Below are 25,203 nucleotides of genomic sequence, written 5' to 3'. Positions count from 1 at the left end.
CCTCCAAACTCACAGAGAGGGGTGACCAGGGAAAGGATGCTGTAGAATTTAATCCTCCAGGTCTGCAGGTCTCCATCGAGGCTGGTGTGTTGGAAAGGCTTGAGAAGCCACCAACCTTTCTCTTTTCTGCCATCTTGTGGTCTAACCATATCAGAACAGCCTTTTCTTCTAGACGAGAGGTTCCCAAAGTTATTTGGTCAACCACCCCCTTTTCAGAAGAAAAAAAAACTCAGCGCAACTCCCCCCAAAAATCTACCTTCTTTACTAGAACAAGCAGAAAGATGCGACGACAAATTTGCATTCTTTTACGCATCTATTTCTACCTACGTCCTGAAACATAGTAAAAGAAAGACCTTGAAGCCAGTGGCGTAGCGTGGGTTGTCAGCACCCGGGGCAAGGCAAGTAATTTGCGCCCCCTAACCCATGGATTTGCGCCCCCTAACCCGTGGATTTGCGCCCCCTAACCCATGGATTTGCCCTAACCCCAGATGTTGCGCCCGGTGCGGCCCGCCCCCCCTGCACCCCCCACGCTACGCCACTGCTTGAAGCTTGAAATTGTGAGGAGAGGCAGGGCTGAGATGTGGAGATATGCTTCAGAGATCCAGACTGTGAGGAGCCCCGAAAAATTAATAATTATAATTTGGATTATAATTTGATCTTTTTTTATTTTGGTTTTTTATTTTAATTGGAGTACAGTGGTACCTCGGGATGCAAATGGGATCCGTTCCGGAGCCCCGTTCGCATCCTGAATGGAACGTAAGATGCAATGGCGCATCTGCGCATGCGCGGGTCACGTTTTGGCGCTTCCGCACATGCGTGTGACGTCATTTTGAGTGTCTGCGCATGCGCGAGTGGCGAAACCCAGAAGTAACACGCTCCGTTACTTCCGGGTTGCCGTGGAGCGTAACCCAAAAGCGCTCAACCTGACGCACATTAAACCTGAGATATGGCTGTATTATGATTAGATATATTAATTGGATTTTTTAAATTGGAAAATCAATAAAAATGATTTTTAAAAAAAGAAGCTTGAAATTAAAATTTATTAAAATCAACCCTGATAGCATTCACATTACACGCAAAAATTAGGATAGCAAGGGATCATTTTAAAATGAACATTATGAATAACCTTAAAAATAATCCTAAAGAGAAGGATTATGAACCTGCTGTGCAGCTATCAGCTTATTTTGGAAAATAATTACTGCAACTTCAACTCTACGTTGCACCAACAGATGCAAAATGTACAAATGGTTTTTCAAAATTCTCTTCTCTTCTTTATGCTTCCACCGCCCCGTTATTCCTATTCAACACCCGCGAATTGCACCCGAGGAGACTACCGGCCCTCTGGATCGTTCCAGCACACACACACACACACACACACACACACACTACCACAGGGTGGTATCGCCCAATTTAGAATCATAGAATCATAGAATCATAGAGTTGGAAGAGACCACAAGGGCCATCGAGTCCAACCCCCTGCCAAGCAGGAAACACCATCAGAGCACTCCTGACATATGGTTGTCAAGCCTCTGCTTAAAGACCTCCAAAGAAGGAGACTCCACCACACTCCTTGGCAGCAAATTCCACTGTCAAACAGCTCTTACTGTCAGGAAGTTCTTCCTAAAGTTTAGGTGGAATCTTCTTTCTTGTAGTTTGGATCCATTGCTCCGTGTCCACTTCTCTGGAGCAGCAGAAAACAACCTTTCTCCCTCCTTTTATATATTTGAACATGGCTATCATATCACCCCTTAACCTCCTCTTCTCCAGGCTAAACATGCCCAGCTCCCTTAGCCGTTCCTCATAAGGCATCGTTTCCAGGCCTTTGACCATTTTGGTTGCCCTCCTCTGGGCACGTTCCAGTTTGTCAGTGTCCTTCTTGAACTGTGGTGCCCAGAACTGGACATTGGGAAACACTGTTCTAGACCGAAAGATGGGGAGCCTCAGACAAGGGTTGGGGGTCAGAATGTGGCCCTTGGAGCCTTTTCGCCTGGCCTCTTGCACCCGCCTTGCCGGGATGTGTCCTTTAACTCTGACCAGTGGGGGAAGCGTGAGAGGGGAGTCACGTGGGAAGTCTGGGGGCGGGGCACATTCCAAAGGTGGGTGGGGCCTGAGGAAAAGTGGGCGGGGCATCACAGGTGAATTTCACTTTTTTGAACTGGGTTCTACTCTCAACACACCTGTATCCTGCATTGTCACAAGCAAGAGACACCAACAGAATTCATTTCATTATTATATTTTATGAAATTTCACACAAAAAAATCGCACATACACTCCAAAACATAACAATTTTTGCTTTCGTTTTTTCGACTTCCCTTCCTGTTCTCCCTTGCTGCACCCAGTTTTCTGTCTCTTATATCATAACCACCACACAATAATCTCTAATTCCTTCTGTTGCTGATAGTTCAGGACTTGCTCGTGAATTCACCAGACTATATTTCTTTAAATACAGTCATACCTCGGGTTACAGCTGCTTCAGGTTGCGTTTTTTCAGGTTACGCACCTGCCGAAACCCGGAAGTACCGGAAAGGGTTACTTCCGGGTTTCAGCGGTCACACATGCACAGAAGCGCTAAATCGCACTTTGCCCATGCGCAGAAGCGCCAAATTGCAACCCATGCGTGCGCAGACGTGCCGCTGCGGGTTGCGAATGTGCATCCCACACGGATCACGTTCACAGCCCGAGCGTCCACTGTATTCTGAAAAAAGCTTTCCCATCGTCAGAATTCAAGGGAACTTCCCAGCCAATGGAATGCACACGGCAGATAGTTAAGAATTTATTACCAAAAACAACATATACAGAGGTACCTCTAGATACGAACGGGATCCATTCCGGAGCCCCATTCGCACCTAGAGGTAAACGTAACTAGCGACGGCACGTCTGCACACGCGCACACTGCTTTTTGCCGCTTCTGCGCATGCGCGTGACATCATTTTGAGCGTCTGTGCATGCGCAAGTGGCGAAACAGTGCTCCGTTACTTCCGGGTTGCTGCGGAGCGCAACTCAAACACGCTCAACTTGAACCGTATTCAACCCGAGGTATGACTGTACAGTCGCTTCTACAGCACACCAATCTAGTGTCTAGGCAGCTGTTCCCAGGTCCATATTCTGGGGAGCAGTTGCAGCAACCAGGGACCACTCTCCCTCCACCAATTTATGTACCTCCCCCCCACACTGGGAACTGTGCCTGCATGGCAACTCCCTCTGCTCTGCCCTTTTCAGTCCCCTTCTGGTTCTGGGAGAAAAGTGGTGCAGGAGAGGGAGGCCCTTCACTTGCCTGGCTTGCCTCTTCCTACCTTGTAGCTGGGACAGCTCAGTCTGTACAGCATGAGACTCTTAATCTCAGGATCACAGGTTTGAGCCCCATGTTGGGCAAAAGATTCCTGCATTTTCCATGTGAAAATCTAGGAGAGTCCCTTATTTATTCTTTGTACCGTATTTTTCCGTCTGTAAGACGCCCCCATGTATAAGACGCCCCCTATTTTTAGGGATTCATATTTAAGAAAATGGGGGAAGAAGGCCCTGTGTATGAGGAGAGCGCAAAATATGGTCTGAAGCTCAACATTAAAAAAACAAAGATCATGGCCACTGGTCCCATCACCTCCTGGCAAATAGAAGGGGAAGAAATGGAGGCAGTGAGAGATTTTACTTTCTTGGGCTCCATGATCACTGCAGATGGTGACAGCAGTCATGAAATTAAAAGACACCTGCTTCTTGGGAGAAAAGCAGTGACAAACCTGGACAGCATATTAAAAGGCAGAGGCATCACCTTGCCGACAAAGGTCCGTATAGTTAAAGCTATGATTTTCCCAGTAGTGATGTACGGAAGTGAGAGCTGGACCATAAAGAAGGCTGATCGCCGAAGAATTGATGCTTTTGAATTCTGGTGCTGGAGGAGACTCTTGAGAGTCCCATGGACTGCAAGAAGATCAAACCTCTCCATTCTGAAGGAAATCAGCCCTGGAAAGACAGATCCTGAAGCTGAGGCTCCAAGACTTTGGCCACCTCATGAGAAGAGAAGACTCCCTGGAAAAGACCCTGATGTTGGGAAAGATGGAGGGCACAAGGAGAAGGGGATGACAAAGCACGAGATGGTGGGACAGTGTTCTCGAAGCTACCAGCATGAGTTTGACCAAACTGCGGGAGGCAGTGGAAGACAGGAGTGCCTGGCGTGCTCTGGTCCAGGGGGTCACGAAGAGGTGGACACGACTAAGCGACTAAACAACAACAAAATTTCCGACATTATTCTTTAGGGAAGAAACCTAGTCTTATACACGGAAAAATACGGTATATCCCGCCTGATAGATATCAGCAGTCATTATTCCAAGCGACCCTGTAGCTCGAGCTATTACACATCTGTCGCAAGACAGCCAGCTGACTGGGTATCTAGCCTTACTAATAATGCGATCTGCGTGTGACATTTCCCTCCTCCTGCCCGCTCCACAGTTAATATTTAACTGTGCCAGGGGCTGATAACGTGCTGGGTTCGGAGCCTAGAGCCTTCTGTACACCGCAGATCAATTCCCCCGCCTGCCCGTGGTCATTTGCAACCTCCCAGCAGAGGCCAACCAAGATCCCGACGTCTTTTGGAGACCATGCTGTGACCAGCAGGAGGAAGTGACCTGCTTCCTTCGACAGAGGCTTTGAACCCAGCCGAGCCAGATTCCCCTCTCTGGAAGGCAGCCTACACTGCGGACTTCGTGGCCGTTGAAGGTACCATGAAAAGCATTTCTGGGGAGGGCGAGAGATGTGTGGCGATCGAGAACTTCCATCCAGATTGTGGACAAGGGCCAACGCCTTGGGTGTGCGGGGTTCGTTGGGAAGCAAGCGCAAGGGAGATGAAAAGATGGGGGGCAGAAAAGAATGCAAGGGTTTGGGGGATTCAGTAGGTGGCTTTTCCAGATGACTGCTTGTGGAGGCAGGATTCGGGTGTTGAGAATGCCTGAGATGGACAAGAAGGACCCTTGTTGGCTAACAGAGTCTCACCACTGGAGAGACTTCTTCTTCTTCTTCTTCTTCTTCTTCTTCTTCTTCTTCTTCGTCTTCGTCTTCGTCTTCGTCTTCGTCTTCGTCTTCGTCTTCGTCTTCGTCTTCGTCTTCTGGCTTTTCCCCCAACCAGAATTCACTGGAACTCTGTTCCAACACCTTTCTGGTGGGCACCATGGCCATTATAAGGGTTCATGGTGAGTTCCAGCTCCTCTTTTTCTAGAAAAATAGCCAGTCTTCTTATTACTTATTACAGTCATACCTCGGGTTGAAGTTGCTTCAGGTTGAGTGTTTTCGTTTTGCGCTCCGCAGCGACCTGGAAGTAACAGAACATGTTATTTCCGGGTTTCGCCGCTCGCGCATGTGCAGATGGTCAAAATGGCGTCATGCGCAGAAGCGGCGAATAGCGACCCGTGCACATGCAGACGAGTGTATCCAGAGGTACCACTGTATTCTTATTTTATCCACCCTTCACCCCAAGGTCCCAGGGAGGGTTACAACAATCAAAACACAATGTTAAAAGACAGTTTAAAACAACTCAGAACTACAGGAATGAGGTGCATCCAAAAACTATGCATCGAAAGCCAGGGTCAAGGGAAGTTGAAAAAGAGGGTGTGTGTGTGTAACATTTCGGGGAGGGACTGTCCCACCTCAAACCATATTTGGTTGTTCCCGCTATATTAAGCTCTTAAGTTACAATGAAGGAAATAACCTGTTCAAAATGTTTCTTGAAGATGACATCACCTCTTATACAGATTAGTTTCTGCACTGTTGAATTAGACTCTTAAGGTGGGAGGGGCATGAAAGGTTTCATTGACGTGCTATAGTCCCTTCCTAAAGTGCTGTTGACCTCTCCTCTCACCACATTTCATTACTGTAAAAACTAAACCGCTGTCGATTTTCTCTATTTTTAAAAAAAGGACCCCGTTTATTCTGAAACACTTGGTTCTCTTCCACCTTCAGTTCCCAAACTTTCAACCACCAGACTTGGCAAAACAGCACAGAGGAGAATGGGGGGTGTCCCTCAATCACCCACTCAAAAGGCGCCCACGGGAGGCTGCAGATAAGACTTTCTCTGCCAGCCATTTGTGGACATGAGCTCTGAGGAGACATCAGTCAAAGAGAAGAGGCCTCCTGAGATGGATGGAGGGGAGGAACTTCTAAACACCTCCAGGCAACTTCATCCAATGGGAACCTGGTCAGAGAATTCTGGGAAGTCATTGGGTTCTAGGTCTTCAGATGGCTTCTGCTCATCTCCATCAGCCAAACCAGCCAAACCAGCCTTCACTGACACACCTCAGGACCAAGAGCCATCTTCCATGAAGCCCGTTAGACGCTTCATTCCACCATCTTGGAAGAACTTCTTCCACCGCTGGCAGAGACAGCCCTGGACTGAGACTTCTCTCTTGACCTACGCTCCAGAAGACTTCAAACACACCCAGTTTTCTGAGCCCCCTCAAAGAACCACCTTCGATGGTGAGGAGAGCTCCACTGACAATGGGAACGATGGCGATTTTAAGGAACCCCTCTCAGCTCCTGCCACCCCTTTGGAACCTGGGAAGACGCTGACTGCTGAGAGCCAGGGTGCCTTGTCGAGTGGTCCACCCAGCTATAAGGAGAAGTTGGAGACCTACGACCACAAATATTCCTACATGAAGTCATGGCCTGGCCTCCTGAGGCTGGTGGCTGGTCTGGAGCTGATCTTGGGAGGGATGGTCTTTGCCTGCACAGCCGCTTACATCCAGAAGGACTACCAGTGGTCAGCGCTTTATGGTGGCAACTCTCTGCCCTACAATGGTGTCTTGGGCGGAGGGTATGGATACAATTACTACGGCCCAATGACCCCATTCGTGCTCGTGGTGGTCAGCCTGGTGTGGCTGGTGACGGTGATCTTGCTAGGCCTGGGGGTCACCATGTACTACAGGACAATCCTTCTTGATTCCCACTGGTGGCCTTTGGCAGAGTTTGGCCTCAACCTCGTCATGTCCCTCCTATACATGGCTGCTGCAATCGCCTACGTCAACGACGTCAACCGTGGAGGACTCTGCTACTCCGTATTTGCCAACAATCCGCTCGTTGTTGCCTTGTGCCGAGTCGAAGGGGGGCAAGTGGCTGCCATCGCCTTCCTCTTCCTCACCATGCTGCTCTATCTGGTCGGCTCCCTCGTCTGTCTCAGGATGTGGAGACATCAAGCTGCCCAGAAGAACGCAAGAGTTCTGGTAAGACCCCACCATTGGGAGAAGGCAATGTTGGCACGCAGAGGCTCCTTATGACCTCCCCTATAGTCATGGCCTCCAGAACAGTCAAGAGTTATGACCCATGAGAGAGTCAAAAAAAGGCAGCTGTGTTGAATAAAATATTGGGGGGCAGGTAAGTCCCACCCCACATAATGCATCACATGACACGGCACACCCACGTCATTTAAATGGCAATGCCCATCAAATTTTGGGGGACCTGTCCCTCAAATATTTTATGGGGGGCAAAGGGACCATGGCTCCTAGGAGTTGGCTCCTATGTTTGTGTTGTGTTGATCCTGAACTGCAACTCTTCCAACTCTACAATTCTATGCTCCAACACTCTCTCTCTCTCTCTCTCTCTCTCTCTCTCTCTCTCTCTCTGTGTGTGTGTGTGTGTGTTTTGCAGGATTCACTGAACAAGCCCCATCAGCAGAATCTCTGTGCAAGGATACTTGCACAGTGGGACTTCCCCCCTCCTCCCCATGTTTCCCCCCACCGAAAATTCACTAATGGGACAAAAGAGTACCCCCCCCCCCAGTACAGCACCCTGGAGGAGGAGAGAGGAACCGTTGCACCTGGCCAGCTGAAATGCTCATGCAGGCGAAATGTTTTGCCATAGTCATAGAATCATAGAATCATAGAATCATAGAATCATAGAGTTGGAAGAGACCACAAGGGCCATCGAGTCCAACCCCCTGCCAAGCAGGAAACACCATCAGAGCACTCCTGACATATGGTTGTCAAGCCTCTGCTTAAAGACCTCCAAAGAAGGAGACTCCACCACACTCCTTGGCAGCAAATTCCACTGTCGAACAGCTCTTACTGTCAGGAAGTTCTTCCTAATGTTTAGGTGGAATCTTCTTTCTTGTAGTTTGGAACCATTGCTCCGTGTCCGCTTCTCTGGAGCAGCAGAAAACAACCTTTCTCCCTCCTCTATGTGACATCCTTTTATATATTTGAACATGGCTATCATATCACCCCTTAACCTCCTCTTCTCCAGGCTAAACATGCCCAGCTCCCTTAGCCGTTCCTCATAAGGCATCGTTTCCAGGCCTTTGACCATAGTGTGATGTTGAATTCCAGTGGGTTGTCTTTGGCTAAGTCAAACTGAAAGTAGACTTAAGTCCATTGATTTCAGTAGGTCTACTGTGAGTCTGACTTTCACAGAATATCTTCGGCAAGCTGGAATGCAAACTGTGGGCCTTGTTTGTTTGTTTGTTTTAAAATTAGAAATGCAAACCACCTTGCTGCCGTCCAAACTGCTAGCATGACGTGGGAACCCCATCAAAGAAAAGGAAGGATGTACCCAGCCTCTTCTAGATTATTTTTTCTCATTCATTGGCTAGGGCTGGTGGGAGCTGTTGTCGGGCATCAGATTGGGGACTGCTGGGATGCTTGGACCAATTGTGGGATTTAATAAAAGGCAGTTTCTTGTGCTCATGACAGGTTGAGTCCCTCAACAATAATGATGTCCACAACACCCTCTTTCCCCATTGAAGGTTGGGCAAATGAACTACGAGCCTCCCTCTCGCCTTGTCTCCTTCCCTTCGTCTCAGCGAAAGCCCATCCTCTTACGAGGTACGCCTCAGCAAGTCATAGACCAGGACGAAGTTACGCCCAAGGAGAAAGTTGCAAGACGCGTTGAGTTCTCAGAGAAGGGAGGGGACCCAGAGGTGTTAAACTTCGCCATTCCGACGGGTCACCACCCCAAACCTCACATCGTCCCGGATTATGTGTCGTAAGTAAGCAGCAATGGTCCACGAATGCTCAGGAGGTTTTTCTGCACCCCGGTTTGGACAGCGATATCTTAACTTCTGTCGTCTATGTTCCGGGAACCTCTAGGTTAGATTACTGCAATGCTTTATACATAGGGCTGTCTCTGAAGACGGTTCAGAAGCTTCAGCTTGGACTACTGCAATGCGCTCTACGTGGGGCTACCTTTGAAGGTGACCCGGAAACTGCAATTAATCCAGAATCTGGCAGCTAGACTGGTTACTGGGAGTGGCCGCCGGGACCACATAACCTGAGAGATCTGCATTGGCTCCCAGTACGTTTCCGAGCACAATTCAAAGTGTTGGTGCTGACCTTGAAAGCCCTAAACGGCCTCGGTCCAGTATATCTGAAGGAGCGTCTCCACCCCCATCGTTCAGCCCAGACACTGAGGTCCAGCGCCAAGGGCCTTCTGCCGGTTCCCTCATTGCGAGAAGTTAGGTTACAGGGAACCAGACAGAGGGCCTTCTTGGTAGTGGCACCCACCCTGTGGAACGCCCTCCCTTCAGATGTGAAGGAAATAAGCAGCTATCTTATCTTTAAAAGACATCTGAAGGCAGCCCTGTTTAGGGAAGTTTTTAATATTCAATGCTGTATTGTTTTTAACACTCGATTGGGAGCCGCCCAGAGTTGCTGGGGAAACTCAGCCAGATGGGCGGGGTATAAATAAATTATTATTATTATTATTATTATTATTATTATTATTATTATTATTATTCAGCTGGTGCAGAATTCGGTGGCCAGGATGCTCACCTGGCCAAGACGGTTTGATCCTGGTCTGACTGCACTGGCTGCCAATGAGCTTCCAGGCCCCATTCAAAGTGCTGCTTTTGACCTATAAAGCCTTAAACAGCTCAGGACTGCAATCCCGCAAGGTTCGCCTCTCTCCATATGAACGTACCCGGACCCTGAGATCCTCCAACACCCTTCTTTGGGTTCCCGTCCCACAAAAGGTCTAGAGCAGCCTTTCTCAACCTGTGGGTCCCCAGATGTTGTTGAACTACAACTCCCATCACCCCTAGCTAGCAAGGCCAGAGCTCAGGGACGATGGGAGTTGTAGTCCAACAAGATCTGGGGACCCACAGGTTGAGAACCGCTGTAATAATAATAATAATAATAATAATAATAATAATAATAATAATACTACAGTGGTACCTCGGGTTAAGTACTTAATTCGTTCCAGAGGTCTGTACTTAACCTGAAACTGTTCTTAACCTGAAGCACCACTTTAGCTAATGGGGCCTCCTGTTGCTGCCGCGCCCGGAGAGAGAAAGGTTTCAGAAGGAGACAGGTCTAACACTGGTTAAGAAAGTGAAATACCTAGGGGTTAACATGACTGCTAAGAATGTGAATTTATTTAAGGATAACTATGAAAAATCTTGGATGGAAGTGAAAAAGGATTTAGAAATATGGTCAAACCTGAAGCTATCATTGCTAGGCCGAATTGCTGCGATAAAAATGAATGTATTGCCAAGGATGTTGTTTTTGTTTCAAACATTGCAAATTTTGGATAAAATGGAGTGTTTCAAGAAGTGGCAGAGAGATATCTCTAGATTTGTCTGGCAGGGCAAGAAGCCCCGAATAAAATTCAAGATATTAACTGATGCTAAAGAAAGAGGTGGATTTGCCCTGCCAGACTTAAAACTTTATTACGAATCAGCCGCTTTTTGCTGGCTGAGAGAATGGATGCTTCTTGAGAACACTGACGTGCTGGATTTAGAAGGCTTTAACAATGTTTTTGGGTGGCATGCATATTTGTGGTATAATAAGGTCAAAGCACATAAAGCGTTTAAAAACCATATTGCCAGAAAAGCACTATTTAATGTTTGGATAAGATATAAGGACTTGCTTGAAAATAAAACCCCAAGGTGGCTGTCACCTGTTGCTGCCGCGCCACCAGAGCACAATTTCTGTTCTCATCCTGAAGCAAAATTCTTAACCTGAAGCACTTTTTCTGGGTTACCAGAGTACCACTGTAATAATAATAATAATAAATTTTATTTATACCCCGCCCTCCTCAGCCGGGCTCTGGGCTGCTAACAACCAATAATAAAAACAAGTTGAATGAATACAACTTAAAAAAAAAATTAAAATACATTAAAATATTAAAATGCAGCCTCATCACAGGAGGAGAAAGGAAAAAAGAAAGAGGGGGAGGGAATCAAACTGGCTCCAAGCCAAAGGCCAGGCGGAACAACTCTGTCTTACAGGCCCTACGGAAAGAAATCAGATCCTGCAGGTCCCTGGTCTCATGAGACAGAGCGTTCCACCAGGCCGGAGGTCTAGAGGGTGGCAACACGATAACAGGGCCTTTTCTGCAGTGGCTCCCCGCTTGTGGAATGCTCTCCCCAGGGAGTTTCACCTGGTGCCTTCATTATATATTTTTAGATGCCTGGCAAAAACGTTCCTCTTCAACCAGGCCAAAGAGAATTGTGCTTATTCATTTCACTGGGTCTCCTCTGACTGAGTTGGACACAATACATTGAAGTTAACAGGCCCAAGTGAATTGTGTTCATTCATTTCAGTGGGTCTACTCTGAGTCTGGCTTTGATTCTCCTCCCCACTTCTTTTCTCCTTCTTGACTTTTTGCTGCACGACGTAGAAAGTACCCAGCCATCAGAAGCAGGGATGAGCGTGAAAAATACAAGGCCGTCTTCAATGACCAGTATGCAGAATACAAGGAGCTGTACGATGAAGTCCGCACAGCGCTGGGAAAATTCAAGGAACTGGAGGCGATGCTCTCCAAGCTTCCTCGCCACTATCAGAACCAGAAGGTAGTTCTTAATACACATTGATGCATTTTTAATATATATATATAAACAACAAACCTTAACCAGGCATTAAGTTTGCAAAGTACGTCGAACAACAACCCCTTTCTGAATTTTGCAATGCAGTTCTCCAGGCAAATCATGAGGACAGAAGTGTATCTAGTGGAGCAAAACATCCATGAAAATGAATTTATTAATGAAGATAACTTACTGCAAGTGCATTGTATTGGTGGAAATGTGCATAGGAGGAGAAATTGCATGCAAACTTCGCACTTAAATGATGGCGAACTTTCATGAAGTTTAAAATATATATATGCACCTTGTTGTTGCAAATGTGGAGAGCTGAATTTAAGTTTGTGGAGGTGAAGAAAAACCAAAAGTGAGAGATCCGTCCATCCTTAGCTTGGAACAATGATTCTGAGAGGTTCCTTTGCTGGCTTGTTTCAGTGAGGGGTTTGAAATGCTTCTCTTTTCTCTGCAGGAGGAAAGCCGGGTTTCCACTGTTTGGAGAGATTACCAAAGCAAGAAGGAGGTAAATACAAGTCAGAAGTGAGTGTCGTTTCAAGATTTCCCTAAGGCTGCAAATGGATCCCTAACTCCTATTTAAAGCCTATCACACCACTTTAAACAGCAAAGGCTTCCCTCAAAGTATCCTGAGAACCAGTTGTGGCAGCAGGTTTCCTGAGCCCAGCACACCGTATGCCATTGGTGCTGCCTGCCAAGTACCAAAGCATTAGTGTTTTCTCCACCTTTTGTTTTATAACTTTCTTTTGGAATGTCTAATTAATATAGGCAAGGGACGCGGGTGGCGTTGTGGGTTAAACCACAGAGCCCAGGACTTGCCGATCAGAAGGTTGGCAGTTCGAATCCCCACAACGGAGTTAGCTCCCGTTGCTCGGTCCCTGCTCCTGCCAACCTAGCAGTTCGAAAGCACGTCAAAGTGCAAGTAGATAAATAGGTACCACTCTGGCGGGAAGGTAAACGGCGTTTCCGTGCGCTGCTCTGGTTCGCCAGAAGTGGCTTAGTCCTGCTGGCCACATGACCCGAAAGCTGTCTGCGGACAAACGCCGGCTCCCTCGGCCTATAGAGCGAGACGAGCGCCACAACCCCAGAGTCGGTCACGACTGGACCTAATGGTCAGGGGTCCCTTTACTTTACCTTTAAAATTGTAGAGTTGGAAGGGTCATCCAGAGCAACCCCCTGCAATGCAGTAATCTCAGCTAAAGCATCCAGGACAGATGACCATCCAACCTCTGCTTAAAAACCTCCAAGGAGTCTGCTACCTTCCGAAGGAAACCGTCCCATTGTCGAACAGCTCATACCACCAGAAAGTTCTTCCAGATTCTTATTCAGAATCTCCTTTCTTGTAACTTGAACCCATTGGTTCAGGTCCTCCCCTCCAGGGCAAGAGAAAGCAAGCTCGTTCCATCTTCCATGGGACAGCCCTTCGGGTATTTGACTGAAAGATAATAACCATAGAATTGGAAGGGATCACAAGGGTCATCAAGTCCAACCTCCTGCAATGCAGGAATCTTTTGCCCCAATGTGGGGCTCAAACCCAGAACAACTGAGTTTAAGAGACTCGTGCTCTACTGACTGAGCTATCAGTTTGGGGCCCCTGCTGGAACGGGGCCCTGTACATGTGTACATTCCTCCCTGTCAGCAGCCCTGTTAGGAACTGTAGTTTCTTAAAGATGCTGAGATTTGCTAGGAGACACCTCATTTCTGTTAGAATTCCTGCTCCATGATTGCAGTCATGGGATTGTTGTCTATCACATGATGGTGTATGTTTTGACTCCACAGAGTGGGAAGTGACGGAGACAGGATGTTTGTGTTGCTGTGTTCTGTGAAGTGGGACTATTGTCCTTTGTTCTTTTTCTCTTTGCTGTCTGATGCTAGAGAGAGAAGGAGCCATGTTGCAGTGCTCCGTGTGTGTTTATAGGTAAATAAAGTAGATTAGCCAAAATGCTGAATTGCTGAGGTCTGTCACGCAAGGTGTGCAAACTCTGTGGATCCCTAAGTGTGCCAGTGTCTGTTGGCATCGGTCGCTGTGATGTTTGGGCAGAAGAATGCTTTTGATGCTCCCAAACGAAAGACCAGGAGGGAGAGAACATGCCAGTCGGGCATGTGTCTCTGCCAGGGTCCTACTCGAGTGTAGGACAAGCTCCTGACAACTTCTCCTCCCAGAGCAACGATTCCCATAGTGGTTTAACAGTCAATCCCACTTTCCCAGACAGCGCTGGGAATTGTAGCTCTGTGAGAGGACTCTGACCTACTATAGTTCCCAGGATTATTTGGGGGGGGAGCATGAGTACGAGCTACTCGAGGGAAGAGGCTGGCAGCAGCAGCCATGGAGAGAGAAACAAGGGGGTGCTCCCTTGCAGCCGCAGCTTTCTCATCCTCCTCCCCAAGCTTGGCACTGGTGGGGGAAATAATAATGATAATTAAAAAAAATTATTTTTACCCCACCCTTCCCAGTTCAGAAAACCGGGCTCAGGGCGGCTAACAACAAATTTAAAACACTTAATTGATGCTACAAAAAACAGCATAAAATACAGTATAAAACGTGAATAACAATAAATTCAGAATTCAAAAATCAATTTAGGGGGGAAATCCACCCAATAAACATTAGATGATCACCAGGGCTAGCTGGCTAAATTAGTCCTATTTGGGCCAGCGAGGAGACCAGGGGAGAATTAGCTGTGGGATCCCAGAGCGGGGAATCTTCATAAAAAGCAGAAGGGGAGGGAAGGAAGGGGAATAAAAGATCAGGCTAAGTTCAAGTTGAAAGTCAGGCGGAATAGCTCTATCTTACAGGCCCTGCAGAAGGAAGTTAAATCCTGCAGGGCCCTATACTCATGGGACAGAGCATTCCACCAGGTCGGAGCCATCACTGAGAAGGCCCTGGCCCTGGTGGAGGATAGTCTGACTTCCTTAGGGCCCGGGACCTCTAAACTATGGTTATTCATGGACCTTAAGGTCCTCTGCAGGGCAGACCAGGAGAGCTGGTCCTGTAAAAACGAGGGCCCTAAGCCATAAAGGGCTTTAAAGGTCAAAACCAGCACTTTAAACCTGACCCGATACTCCACTGGGAGCCAGTGCAGCTGGAAAAGCACTGGGTGAATATGCTCCCATGGCAGAGACCCCGTGAAGAGCCTCGCTGCAGCATTCTGCACCCGCTGGAGTTTCTGGGACAGCTTCAAGGGCAGCCCTGCGTTAACAATATATTTCAACATCCTAAACCACTATAAATACGAGGGCCCTAAACCACAAAGGGCTTTAAAGGTCAAAACCAGCACCTTAAACCTGACATTCTGGGATCAAATCAGGAGTCGGGATGGTTTTCGTAACTCCGGCGCTGTGCCTGGAAAACTGGGTGGGTATTTGGTTCACACTGCAAATGCATTTTGACGTGTTTCCGTTTTCCCCATCTCTCTGCCCACCCTGCAAATTTCAGGACCCGGCTTTCCTGGAGAAGCAGGAGCGCTGCGAATACCTCAAGAGGAAGCTCACCCACATCAAGGCACAGATCCAAGCCTACGACCAGAAGACCAGCCAGGGCTCTGTGTACTTCTAAAGAGTGTGTGAAGATGCCTACTAGCTGCATCTTTGACTTGCAGTTTCTTCTGCAAGGAGACAGCAGCATCCCTTGGGTGTGGTTAGTTTTTTTTACAGGGGTGGTCAAGATCTCCTCCTTGGTCTCTTGCAAAATCCCTGGACACCCCGCGAAACTCCACAAGGAGGAACAAGGGCTAAACTGGTTAGCGTTCCTAAGTTTTTGCTGAAAAATAAAAAAGTGAGCACCTGCTCTGAGGTTTTCCAAATAGGATGGCAATTTAATTTGGCCTTTAATTTGAATTCAACCTGATCTTTTATTTCCCTTCTCTTCCCTCCCCCTCCCTTTTTATGAAGATCACCCGCCCTGAGACCCCACAACTAATTCTCCCCTGGCCTCCTCACTGGCCCAAGTAGGACCAATTCAGCCAGCTAGCCCTGGGGATTATCTAATGCTTATTGGATGGATTTCCCCCCTAAATTGATTTTTGAATTCTGAATTTTATTGTTATTCATGTTTTTATACTGTATTTTATGCTGCTTTTACAATTAAGTGTTTTTAATTTGTTGTTAGCCGCCCTGAGCCCAGTTTTTGAACCGGGAAGGGTGGATTATAAAATAATAATAATTATTATTATTATTATTATTTCTGGGGATCATAGAATTGGAGAGTTGGAAGGGACCCCAAAGGTCATCCAGTCCAACCCCAATGCAAGGATCTCTGCTAAAGCATCCATGACAGATAATGCCATCCAACCTCTGCTTAAAAACCTTCAAGGAAGGTAAGGTAAAAGGTACAGGACCCCTGGATGGTCAAGTCCAGTCAAAGGTGACTATGGGGTGAGGTGCTCATCTCGCTTTTCAGGCAAAGGGAGCCAGCATTTGTCCACAGAAAGCTTTCTGGGTCATATGGCTAGCATGACTAAACCGCTACTGGAGACTCCACAAAAGAGTCCATTCCTGAGGGAGTTGGGTCCATTGTCAAACAGCTCTTACTGTCAGCTGCGAGAATATTACTAGTGAAGAATTGGAAGAAACAAGATTTACCAGCAGTCGAAGAATGGCAGATGAAGATGATGGACTATATGGAACTTGCCGAACTGACCGGGAGACTCTGGGACCAGAGAGAAGAGACGGTGGAAGAAGATTGGAAGAAGTTTAAAGAATATTTGAAAAAATATGTTAATATTTAAATTTTAGAATAGCTTTGGAAGTGGATATAGGCTGTAGGGTTATAGAAGGGCTGTAGAAGATAGTGTATTTTAAAATAGTATTATTTGTAAGAGATAAAATGTGAAGGTTTTTATGGTAAAAGTGTGATAAAAAATGGTTTAAAATTATGATATATGAAACTGCTAAAGATGAGGTGGGGACGCGGGTGGTGCTGTGGGTTAAACCACAGAGCCTAGGACTTGCCGATCGGAAGGTCGGCAGTTCGAATCCCCGTGACGGGGTGAGCTCCCATTGCTCGGTCCCTGCTCCTGCCAACCTAGCAGTTTGGAAGCACGTCAAAAGTGCAAGTAGATAAATAGGTACCACTCTGGTGGGAAAGTAAACTGCGTTTCTGTGCGCTGCTCTGGTTTGCCAGAAGCGGCTTAGTCACGCTGGCCACATGACCCGGAAGCTGTAGGCCGGCTCCCTCAGCATATAAAGCGAGATGAGCGCCGCAACCCCAGAGTCGGTCACGACTGGACCGGTCCCTTAACCTTTAAAGATGAGGGAAACAATGTTTAGGAAAAATAAGGATAAGACAAGAATTTGTTTGTATTGTTTGTTTTTCTGTTTGTGTGGTTTAGTTGGATTATAAAATGAATAAAAAATTTGGGGGTGGGGGAAACAGCTCTTGCTGTCAAAAGGTTCTTCCTGATGTTTAGTGGGAATCTCCATTCTTGTAATTTGAAGCCACGGGTTCGAGTCCTACCCTCCGGGGCAGGAGAAAAGCTTGCTCCCTCTTCCACATGGCAGCCCTTGAGATATCTGAAGATGGCTTTCATATCTCCTCTCAGTCTCCCCTTTTCCAAGCTGAACATCCCCAGCTCCTTCAACCCTTCCTCATCACGCATGGTGATGATCACGCACGATCGTCTTGCTTGCCTCCTCTGCACACCTTCCAGCTTGCCAACATCCTTCTTAAATCATGGCGCAGTATGTGATTCAGAACCAAGAGGACTAGCATCTTTATTTGCGGGGGCATCGTTTTGAAGGGAAGGTTTGGCTGGCAATTGTTACTGTCAGAGCTGCCCAAGGTCCCAGCTCACAAAGGACCAACGCTGCTTCGCTGTTAAGTACAAAAGTCTTTATTGAAGTTCAGTTTCACTTCCAGAGCCGCAGCGCGCAGCTCTACGTCTCAACTGTCAGACCGCTGATGATCCCTCTGAATCTCCTCCCCCCGTACACCAGTTTAAGACCCTTGCCTTGCTCCACCTTTTCCTCTGTTCTTTCCGCCTCTGGTTCCGCCTGCCCGCCAGGGTCTCGCCCTTTCTAGCCTCTTCTGACGCTGAGTCCCCTGAGCCTTCCCCCTCCCTCCGGCGGGCTTTAGGAGCTGGTTCCCCATCCGGGTCTCCTGCTGTCCCCCGCGCCTGTACATTTGAACTTGGCGCGCGCGCCCAGCCGGCAACTTTCCTCCTGACCGTTTCACTACTGCTGTCACTGCTTCCCCCTTCGGGGAGGCTAGCTGCAACTGACCTCCCCTCCGTTCCCCCACTCTCCGATGGAGGCGTGGTCAGCCCTGACTCACCTTCTCTCCCCGCTAGAGGAGACGCTGGCCCTGACACATGTGACTCTTCCCCCCCACTACGCTCTGGTGGGGAAACTGGTCCTGATCCCCCGCTGCTGCTTTGGGGGTCCCCGCTGGCCCCTTGTTTCTGGTGCGTCCCCCCTGGGACCCCCCTTGCCCTGACCATCGGCGCCCCCTTCTGGGAATCTTCTGATTCGCTGGAGAAGCTCATGGAATCTCTCGGGCCACTGTCATACTCCCCTACGCTGCCCTCGGATTCTTCCCCTTCGCTCTCCAATTCCTCTCTCCCCAGTGCTCCTGCTCCTGATTCCCTGACAGTTACGCTCAGGAGAGAGGCTGTCTCAGGAATCGTGGGAAGGGCTAAAGGCTAAAAGCTAAAAGCTAAAAGCTACCTCTCTAGCCTTTGGGAAACAGAATGCCGCCATCTTCCTTGGCAGAGAGCCCTGGCAGGGTCAGTGCCTCCCCTGCCAAATTTCTCTCTCCGTCTTCAAAGCTGGTGTCCCGCAGAGATGGTACATTCCAGCCTTGAAGTCACAGAGATTACGGGGGCGGGAATGATCTTGGCAAAGGCCCTGGCGGCCTCCTTCCTGAGCAAGGGGCCTCGGTCGGTGGAGCCCTGTTCCCATGTTGGCTGTGAAGCCGCCGTTATTGGAAGGGGGAAATCCACTGCAGTTTCAGACCTCTGAATGTATTATTATTATTATTATTATTATTATTATTATTATTAATTTCATTATGCTTTAATGCAGGGGGCAGCAAACTTTTTCAGCCATGGGCCGGTCCCCCATCCCCCAGACCATGTGGGGGGCGGAAATATATTTTGGGGGGAAATTGAACAAATTCCTATGCCCCACAAATAACCCAGAGATGCATTTTAAATAAAAGGACACTTTCTACTCATGTAAAAACACGCTGATTCCGGGACCAGCCACGGGCTGGATTTCTAGATATCTGGGAAGGCTTGTCTATATAAAAACATCTTCAGCAGGCACCAAAAGGAATATAGGGAAGGTGGTTGCCTGATGTTATAGAATTATAGAATTGTAGAGTTGGAAGGGGGTCTGAGGGTCATCTAGTCCAGCCCCCGCAAGGCAGGAATCTTTCACCCACCGTGGGACTCGAACCCATGACCCCAAGATCACACACACACACATTTTCTTATCTTATGCAATGTTTTGGACTTCCATCAACCACATCTGAAGATTTTTCACTCTTTATCAATTAATCTGCGTTTCATTAATTTCACTAATACTTTTAATAATCCTTCACTAATAGTTCTCTTCATACTTTCCTCTGCAATATTTCACATAGTCCTCCTTACAAAACTTCTTGCAACCCCACTAGCGTAATCTGTTGATGACAATTGCTTTTCAAATAATTCACATATTTACTCCAGTCCTCTGAGAATCTCTGATCCCGTAGGTTTCGACTCCTTCCTGCCATCTTATCTAATTCTGCATAGTCCATTAATTTTGCCTGCCATTCTTCTTTCATTGGTAGTTCTTCTTGTTTCCATATCTGTGCCAATAGTACTCTTGCTGCCGTTGTTGCATATAAAAACAGTTAATTATCCTGTCTGTTAATATCCTCCCCTACAACGCCAAGTAAAAATGCTTCTGGGTTTTTTATAAATGTATATTTCAACATCTTTTTCATCTCATTATATATCATTTCCCAGAAGCTTTTCACCGAGATCTCATGCTCTAAAGGTAAAGGTAAAAGTAAAAGTAAAGGGACCCCTGACCATTAGGTCCAGTCGTGGCCGACTCTGGGGTTGCGGCGCTCATCTCGCTTTACTGGCCGAGGGAGCCGGCGTACAGCTTCCGGGCCATGTGGCCAGCATGACTAAGCCGGTTCTGGCGAACCAGAGCAGTGCACGGAAACACCATTTACCTTCCCGCCGGAGTGGTACCTATTTATCTACTTGCACTTTGACGTGCTTTCGAACTGCTAGGTTGGCAGGAGCAAGGACCGAGCAACGGGAGCTCACCCCGTCGCGGGGATTCGAACCACCGACCTTCTGATCAGCAAGTCCTGGGCTCTGTGGTTTAACCCACAGCACCACCCGCATCCCTCATCTCATGCTCTACATTGCTGCTAAACTGAACTATCGAGTTCTTACTTATGCAGTTGTGTGTATCAACAGTAAAAGTGCCCGTTTCCGCTGACCAAAGCAAAGGGTCATTTAAACTTTTCAAACGCCATGAAATTCTTCTTGTTCATTTTAAATTATTGTGATAGTCTCCCTTTGGTAAACCATTTAAAACAAAAAGCAAAAAAATAAACAAGCTATGTGCCATGAAAGAAAACAAATCCGATCCAATCCTGGGGAGTCTCCCGAATCCTAGGCTGCAATTTTGGGGCACTTAAATGTTAAGCGTACAAATTGCTCTGGTTGACGCAGGTTTCCGGGACCCCACCGGCCTGTCATGGTGCTGAAGGCTTGCAAGGAACAAGCATTCAGGGGATTAAGAAGCCTGGAATCCAGTCGCATTATTCGATAACACCTTTTTGGAAAAAAAGGAAGAAGAATAACGATAACTGGGCAGTGGTTTGGCAGACCTTTGGCTCGCATTTTTTGCCATGACCGATTTGCAGAGACAGAAAGGTGGAATCGGGTCTCCACGGTCACCTTAAGCGGTGGAAGCAGAACCCAGTGAGGTCTGGAATTGGCACTGGGCCCTGGAAAACAGTCTGGAGAGGGAGTGGAGATTTAAATCCCTTTGGCAGCAGGCCTTTCTGCGTCCAGTCTTGTACCAAGCACGACTCGGAGTCTGAAAAGTTGGCTCGGAGCTTGAGGAAGCAGGCAAGGAGTGTTTCTGGGGAGGGAGAAGGGGGGTGTTGTTGTACACACACGGGAACAGATTTAACAACTGCACGGAGCTGGCAATGATTAATCTGTTCCTTTTCGGAGGAGCGAAGGAAGGGGCATAAAATAAATAGAAAGGTGTGTGCTTCAGGGAGCGGGCAGGGGCACCTCTGCAGCCAACACCTTCTGGTTGGGGGGGGGGGAGAGAGGGTCACATGACTCACTGCTCCAAAGGTAACAGGAAGTTGTGGTGATTAAGGTAACCTTTGCAATCATGAGCTCCCCGGAGGCAAGGGAATAGGAGCCGTCCAGGGATCCAGGAGGGACGAAAATCAAGGTAAGAGAGAGAGAAATAACTTGTGTTGTGGGTGCTCCTCACCCTTGATGAAAGGATCCAGAAAGGGAGGGTTTGCTTTTTGCAGCGAAAACCTTGCGGGTCCTGGTGCACAGAAGGGTGCGTGCCATTAAGCACTACTCAGAGTAGACGCTTTCGAATAATAGTGTATCTTAGCCAGTGTGGACAAGGCTGGGTTAGATGGACCGAGGGTCTGTCTCAGTAGAAGGACACCTCCTCGGTTCCTATTCAAACCAGCTCTTTGTTTAGAACAATGAGGACTAGGACCTTGCTTCATTTTTTAGTGGTAGAGCACCCATAGACAATGGCATTTGGGTATATTGCTTTCACTAATATATGCATGTAGATGTATAAGCTCCTATATGCCTTTGGGGGCGGGGGGGGGCACATTCCTTGGCCAGAGAGCCGCATTGCAAAATTTGGTTTTTAATTTTGAAGGGCAGCTGTGATTCAGCTCAGGCATCTTTTTTTAAAAAGTGAAAATTCAGTAGGTTCCTGTTTAAATGCAAACTGAGATTCCTCACCCATCCCTAGTGGTCAGAGTGATGCGTTTCCTCCTCCTCTCATCCTGCTACAATTTGGGGAGCATCCGAGGGAAGTAAGCAGAACACCTGTTTCGCACGGTCCTGAGTTCAAATCCCCAGATAGGGCTGGGGGAGACTTTCGGTCTGAAACCCTCGAGAGCGGCTGCCAGTCAGTGCAGGAAGTACTAAGGTTGATGGGCCCACATTAATTGCCTGCAAAAAAAAACACACCTCTGAATTTTGCAATGCAGTTCTCCAGCTGAGTTCTTGCTGTTGTTGGCATCCGAGAGACAATGGAGTGCGCCTCCGGGGGTGAATTCAAACCACTCAAGTGATGTCCCTGGGGTGCAAGTCTGGGCCATGTGACATCTGAAAATTTTCCAGTCTATTCACTTAATATACATTTCTTACTTCTACTATTACATTTAACTCTCAAAACTAATACAGTAGTACCTCGGGTTACATACGCTTCAGGTTACAGACTTCGCTAACCCAGAAATAGTGCTTCAGGTTAAGAACTTTGCTTCAGAATGAGAACAGAAATCATGCTCCGGTGGCGCGGCGGCAGCAGGAGGCCCCATTAGCTAAAGTGGTGCTTCAGGTTAAGAACAGTTTCAGGTTAAGAACGGACCTCTGGAACGAATTAAGTACTTAACCCGAGGTACCACTGTATTAGGAACAATTCGTGCTTTAAAAAATGCTGTTGAGTTTTCACAATGACTTCTACAAATCTATCACAAACTGAGTCTGAAATGCTGGAAAGCTGCTGTGAAGGAGGGCAAAGAGCCCTATTTAAACTCAATGAGGACTAGAATCTTGATTTCTCTTCAGGGCGAAGGACCCTAGATCAGTGGGAGAGACTCCAGCTTGAAAGTAATCAGGGAAAGCGCTTTATACAATCCCTAAACAGAGCACCCACGCTCTGAGCTGCAGCCACCCAAAACCCGATTTTGTCCCTTCTTCGCTCTGAGCGACTTTTTAAACTGGGGAGTTTTGATTATCCTTTTCTCATTTCCTTTTCCCAAACTTGATGCTGAACCACAAAGCGGCTCAGAAATCCAAGGGCCGCAAAGCAGAACGGGAGGCATCTTTTAAAAACAATTAAATTTAAAAACCCATGCATGCATATACACAAGGAAAATTCCTTGCAACTGCAAAGAATGCAGCTTTCAAACAAGCTCAGGGAGCGTATCTCAAGCTCCCAGAAATGCACCCATTGTTTGGCAAATTGCTCCCTTCTCTGAGCAATGATTGTTGCCTTTGGGGACCTCGGGTCTCAGCCAGGCGGCCGGGGAGAGCCCAGCTTGCAAGGTCTGAAAAGAAACATTCCTTATCGCCAGTTTGCATTCGTGGAGGAAATGTTCTGCGCTCTCTCTCTCTCTCTCTCAAACTGAAAAATTGTGAATGCCAGTAAATTAGAAGTCTCAAGGCTGGGAGAGAAATGTGGCCTTTGGAACTGGGAGAGCCGAAAGCGACAGAGCCATCCTAAGCACTAACCATGTCTACTCCGGAGTAAATCATATTTAATTCAGTGAGGCTTGTTCTTAGGCAGCAATGGAGAGACTCCCCGGTGAAGAAAGTTGGCAGTGTTTTTGTTTTAGACAAAAGGTGAGTGGGAACATGGTAAAGGTAAAGGGACCCCTGACCGTTTTGTCCAGTCGTGGCCGACTCTGGGGTTGCGGCGCTCATCTCGCTTTATTGGCCGAGGGAGTCGGCATACAGCTTCCGGGTCATGTGGCCAGCGTGACTAAGCCTCTTCTGGCGAACCAGAGCAGCGCACGGAAACGCCGTTTACCTTCCTGCCGGAGCGGTACCTATTTATCTCCTTGCACTTTGACGTGCTTTCAAACTGCTAGGTTGGCAGGAGCAGGGACCGAGCAACGGGAGCTCACCCTGTTGTGGGGATTCGAACCGCCGACCTTCTGATCGGCAAGTCCTAGGCTCTGTGGCTTAACCCACAGTGCCACCCGTCTCCCCAGGACCATGATAGAAATATGCAAAATTGTGTGTGGCCTGGAGAAAGCAAATAGGGGAGAGTTTTTCTCCCTCTCTCATAAGACCAGAGCTGGTGGGCATCTAATGTTGGAAGAATCAAGGCGGTGAAAGAAAGTGCATGCAGAGCATGGTTAAATTGTGGAGGCAGTGATGGCCTGGGCGGCATTAAAAGAGGAGTAGACAAATTCACATACCCTCTAACATTTCGGGCAGGCAAAGTGAGACACACTCACCCCTCACCATCAGGATCTCTGCCCTCTTTCTCTGGTATGTTCCTGATCATTCACAGAATTTCCGCCATTACAGTGGTACCTCGTGTTAAGTACTTAATTCGTTCTTGAGGTCTGTTCTTAACCTGAAACTGTTCTTAACCTGAAGCACCACTTTAGCTAATGGGGCCTCCTGCTGCCACCGCGCCACCACCATGCAATTTCTGTTCTCATCCTGAAGCAAAGTTCTCAACCCGAGGTACTAGTTCTGGGTTAGCGGAGTCTGTAACCTGAAGCGTATGTAACCCGAGGTACCACTGTATTATTATTATTATTATTATTATTATTATTATTATTATTATTAATTTCCCACCTTTTTCCTTGACGGGGACTCAGCTTACCGCTAAAAAATTATTCCAATTCTGTTTATCTGAGGGAGGCATTGCACACAATCCCTTCCCTCGCACGTTATTATTTTTTCCTTTGCGACTACCCTGCAAGGTAGGTGAGGCGGAGAGGTTACCATTGGCACAAGGTGACCGAGGTTGATGGCTACAGTTTTGCGAATGGCCTTTAATTGTACAGCCTCGCTTGACGAAAACCAGGCCCCGGAAGACGAATTGTCTGGGGGCCGAATTCGAAGATTCGGTCGGTGGAAGGCCGCCGTTGTGCCTCCTTCCATTGGTGGAGGGTTGGAGGAGGGAGAGAGAGAGGGAGGAAGGAAGGAAGGAACTTCTGAATGCTGGGAGGTGTCGCCGGCCGCTAGTCCCTAGGGAGGAAGCCTCGTCCCATTCAGAGACGGCTCCTGTCCTGGCATGCGCTGGGCGGACGACAGCAGGGGACGCAAACAAGAGCAAGGGGATCATTTATTTAGCAGGCGAAAGGCGAGAGCCAGGCTCCGGTGTCCGGCTTTGTCTTCGCAAGGAACGGCCTTGAGATCCAGGTGGTGGAGAGAGAGGAAGGAAAGGGACCCCGAGGGGGCGGCCCGACTGGCGCTCTGGGGCTGAGGTCGCCGGCGGGACGGCTGGCAGGGGTAAGAGAGACTGCAGACGAACTCTTTTTTGAGGCTGGGGAGCTCTGAGCTGCCGCAGGGGGGAAATCGACCCCCTTCTTGCAACCATCAGGATCAGTGGTCGGGATTTCCGTTCAATTCTTTGCGGCATCTGTATTCCCCCCTTTTTCTCTCTTTCCAAGAAGTTGGGCTGGGCTGGACGTGGCTTTCTCCTCTCCACAACAACCCTGTGAGGTAGGTTAGGCTGCA

At 48.0% G+C, this 25,203-nt stretch overlaps 2 protein-coding genes across 9 annotated transcripts in view; both read left to right on the top strand.

The window, feature by feature from the left end:
- Positions 1 to 4,497: 4,497 nt before the first annotated feature.
- Positions 4,498 to 15,877, top strand: OCEL1 (occludin/ELL domain containing 1). 4 transcript variants are annotated; one of them, XM_083594558.1, is made up of 6 exons: positions 4,498 to 4,710; positions 5,947 to 7,235; positions 8,720 to 8,958; positions 11,593 to 11,764; positions 12,240 to 12,307; positions 15,216 to 15,877. In XM_083594558.1, the coding sequence occupies exons 2-6, from the start codon at positions 6,078 to 6,080 to the stop codon at positions 15,541 to 15,543; spliced, it is 1,965 nt and encodes a 654-aa protein (XP_083450684.1). In that variant the 5' UTR covers positions 4,498 to 4,710; positions 5,947 to 6,077; the 3' UTR covers positions 15,544 to 15,877. The 4 variants fall into 4 exon arrangements, with proteins under 4 accessions (XP_083450684.1, XP_083450685.1, XP_083450687.1 ...); XM_083594559.1 differs by having other exon boundaries at positions 5,947 to 7,202; positions 15,216 to 15,876; XM_083594561.1 differs by having other exon boundaries at positions 5,947 to 7,202; positions 12,240 to 12,290; positions 15,216 to 15,468.
- Positions 15,878 to 20,694: 4,817 nt separating this feature from the next.
- Positions 20,695 to 25,203, top strand: part of LOC310753397 (occludin-like) — a 28,952-nt gene continuing 24,443 nt past the window's right edge. For 3 of the 5 annotated variants that reach the window (XM_083594679.1, XM_083594678.1, XM_083594677.1), the window contains exon 1: positions 21,054 to 21,196. The gene's annotated coding sequence lies outside the window, so the exon portion shown is untranslated. Of the gene's footprint in view, positions 20,857 to 21,053; positions 21,197 to 24,816; positions 24,976 to 25,203 lie in introns of those variants that run through there. The other 2 variants (XM_083594681.1, XM_083594680.1) reach the window with 2 other exon arrangements.

Source organism: Podarcis filfolensis, assembly GCF_964270895.1.
Source record: "Podarcis filfolensis genome assembly, chromosome: 18".
NCBI lineage: Eukaryota > Metazoa > Chordata > Lepidosauria > Squamata > Lacertidae > Podarcis > Podarcis filfolensis.
This window is presented reverse-complemented; position numbering and strand designations above follow the sequence as displayed.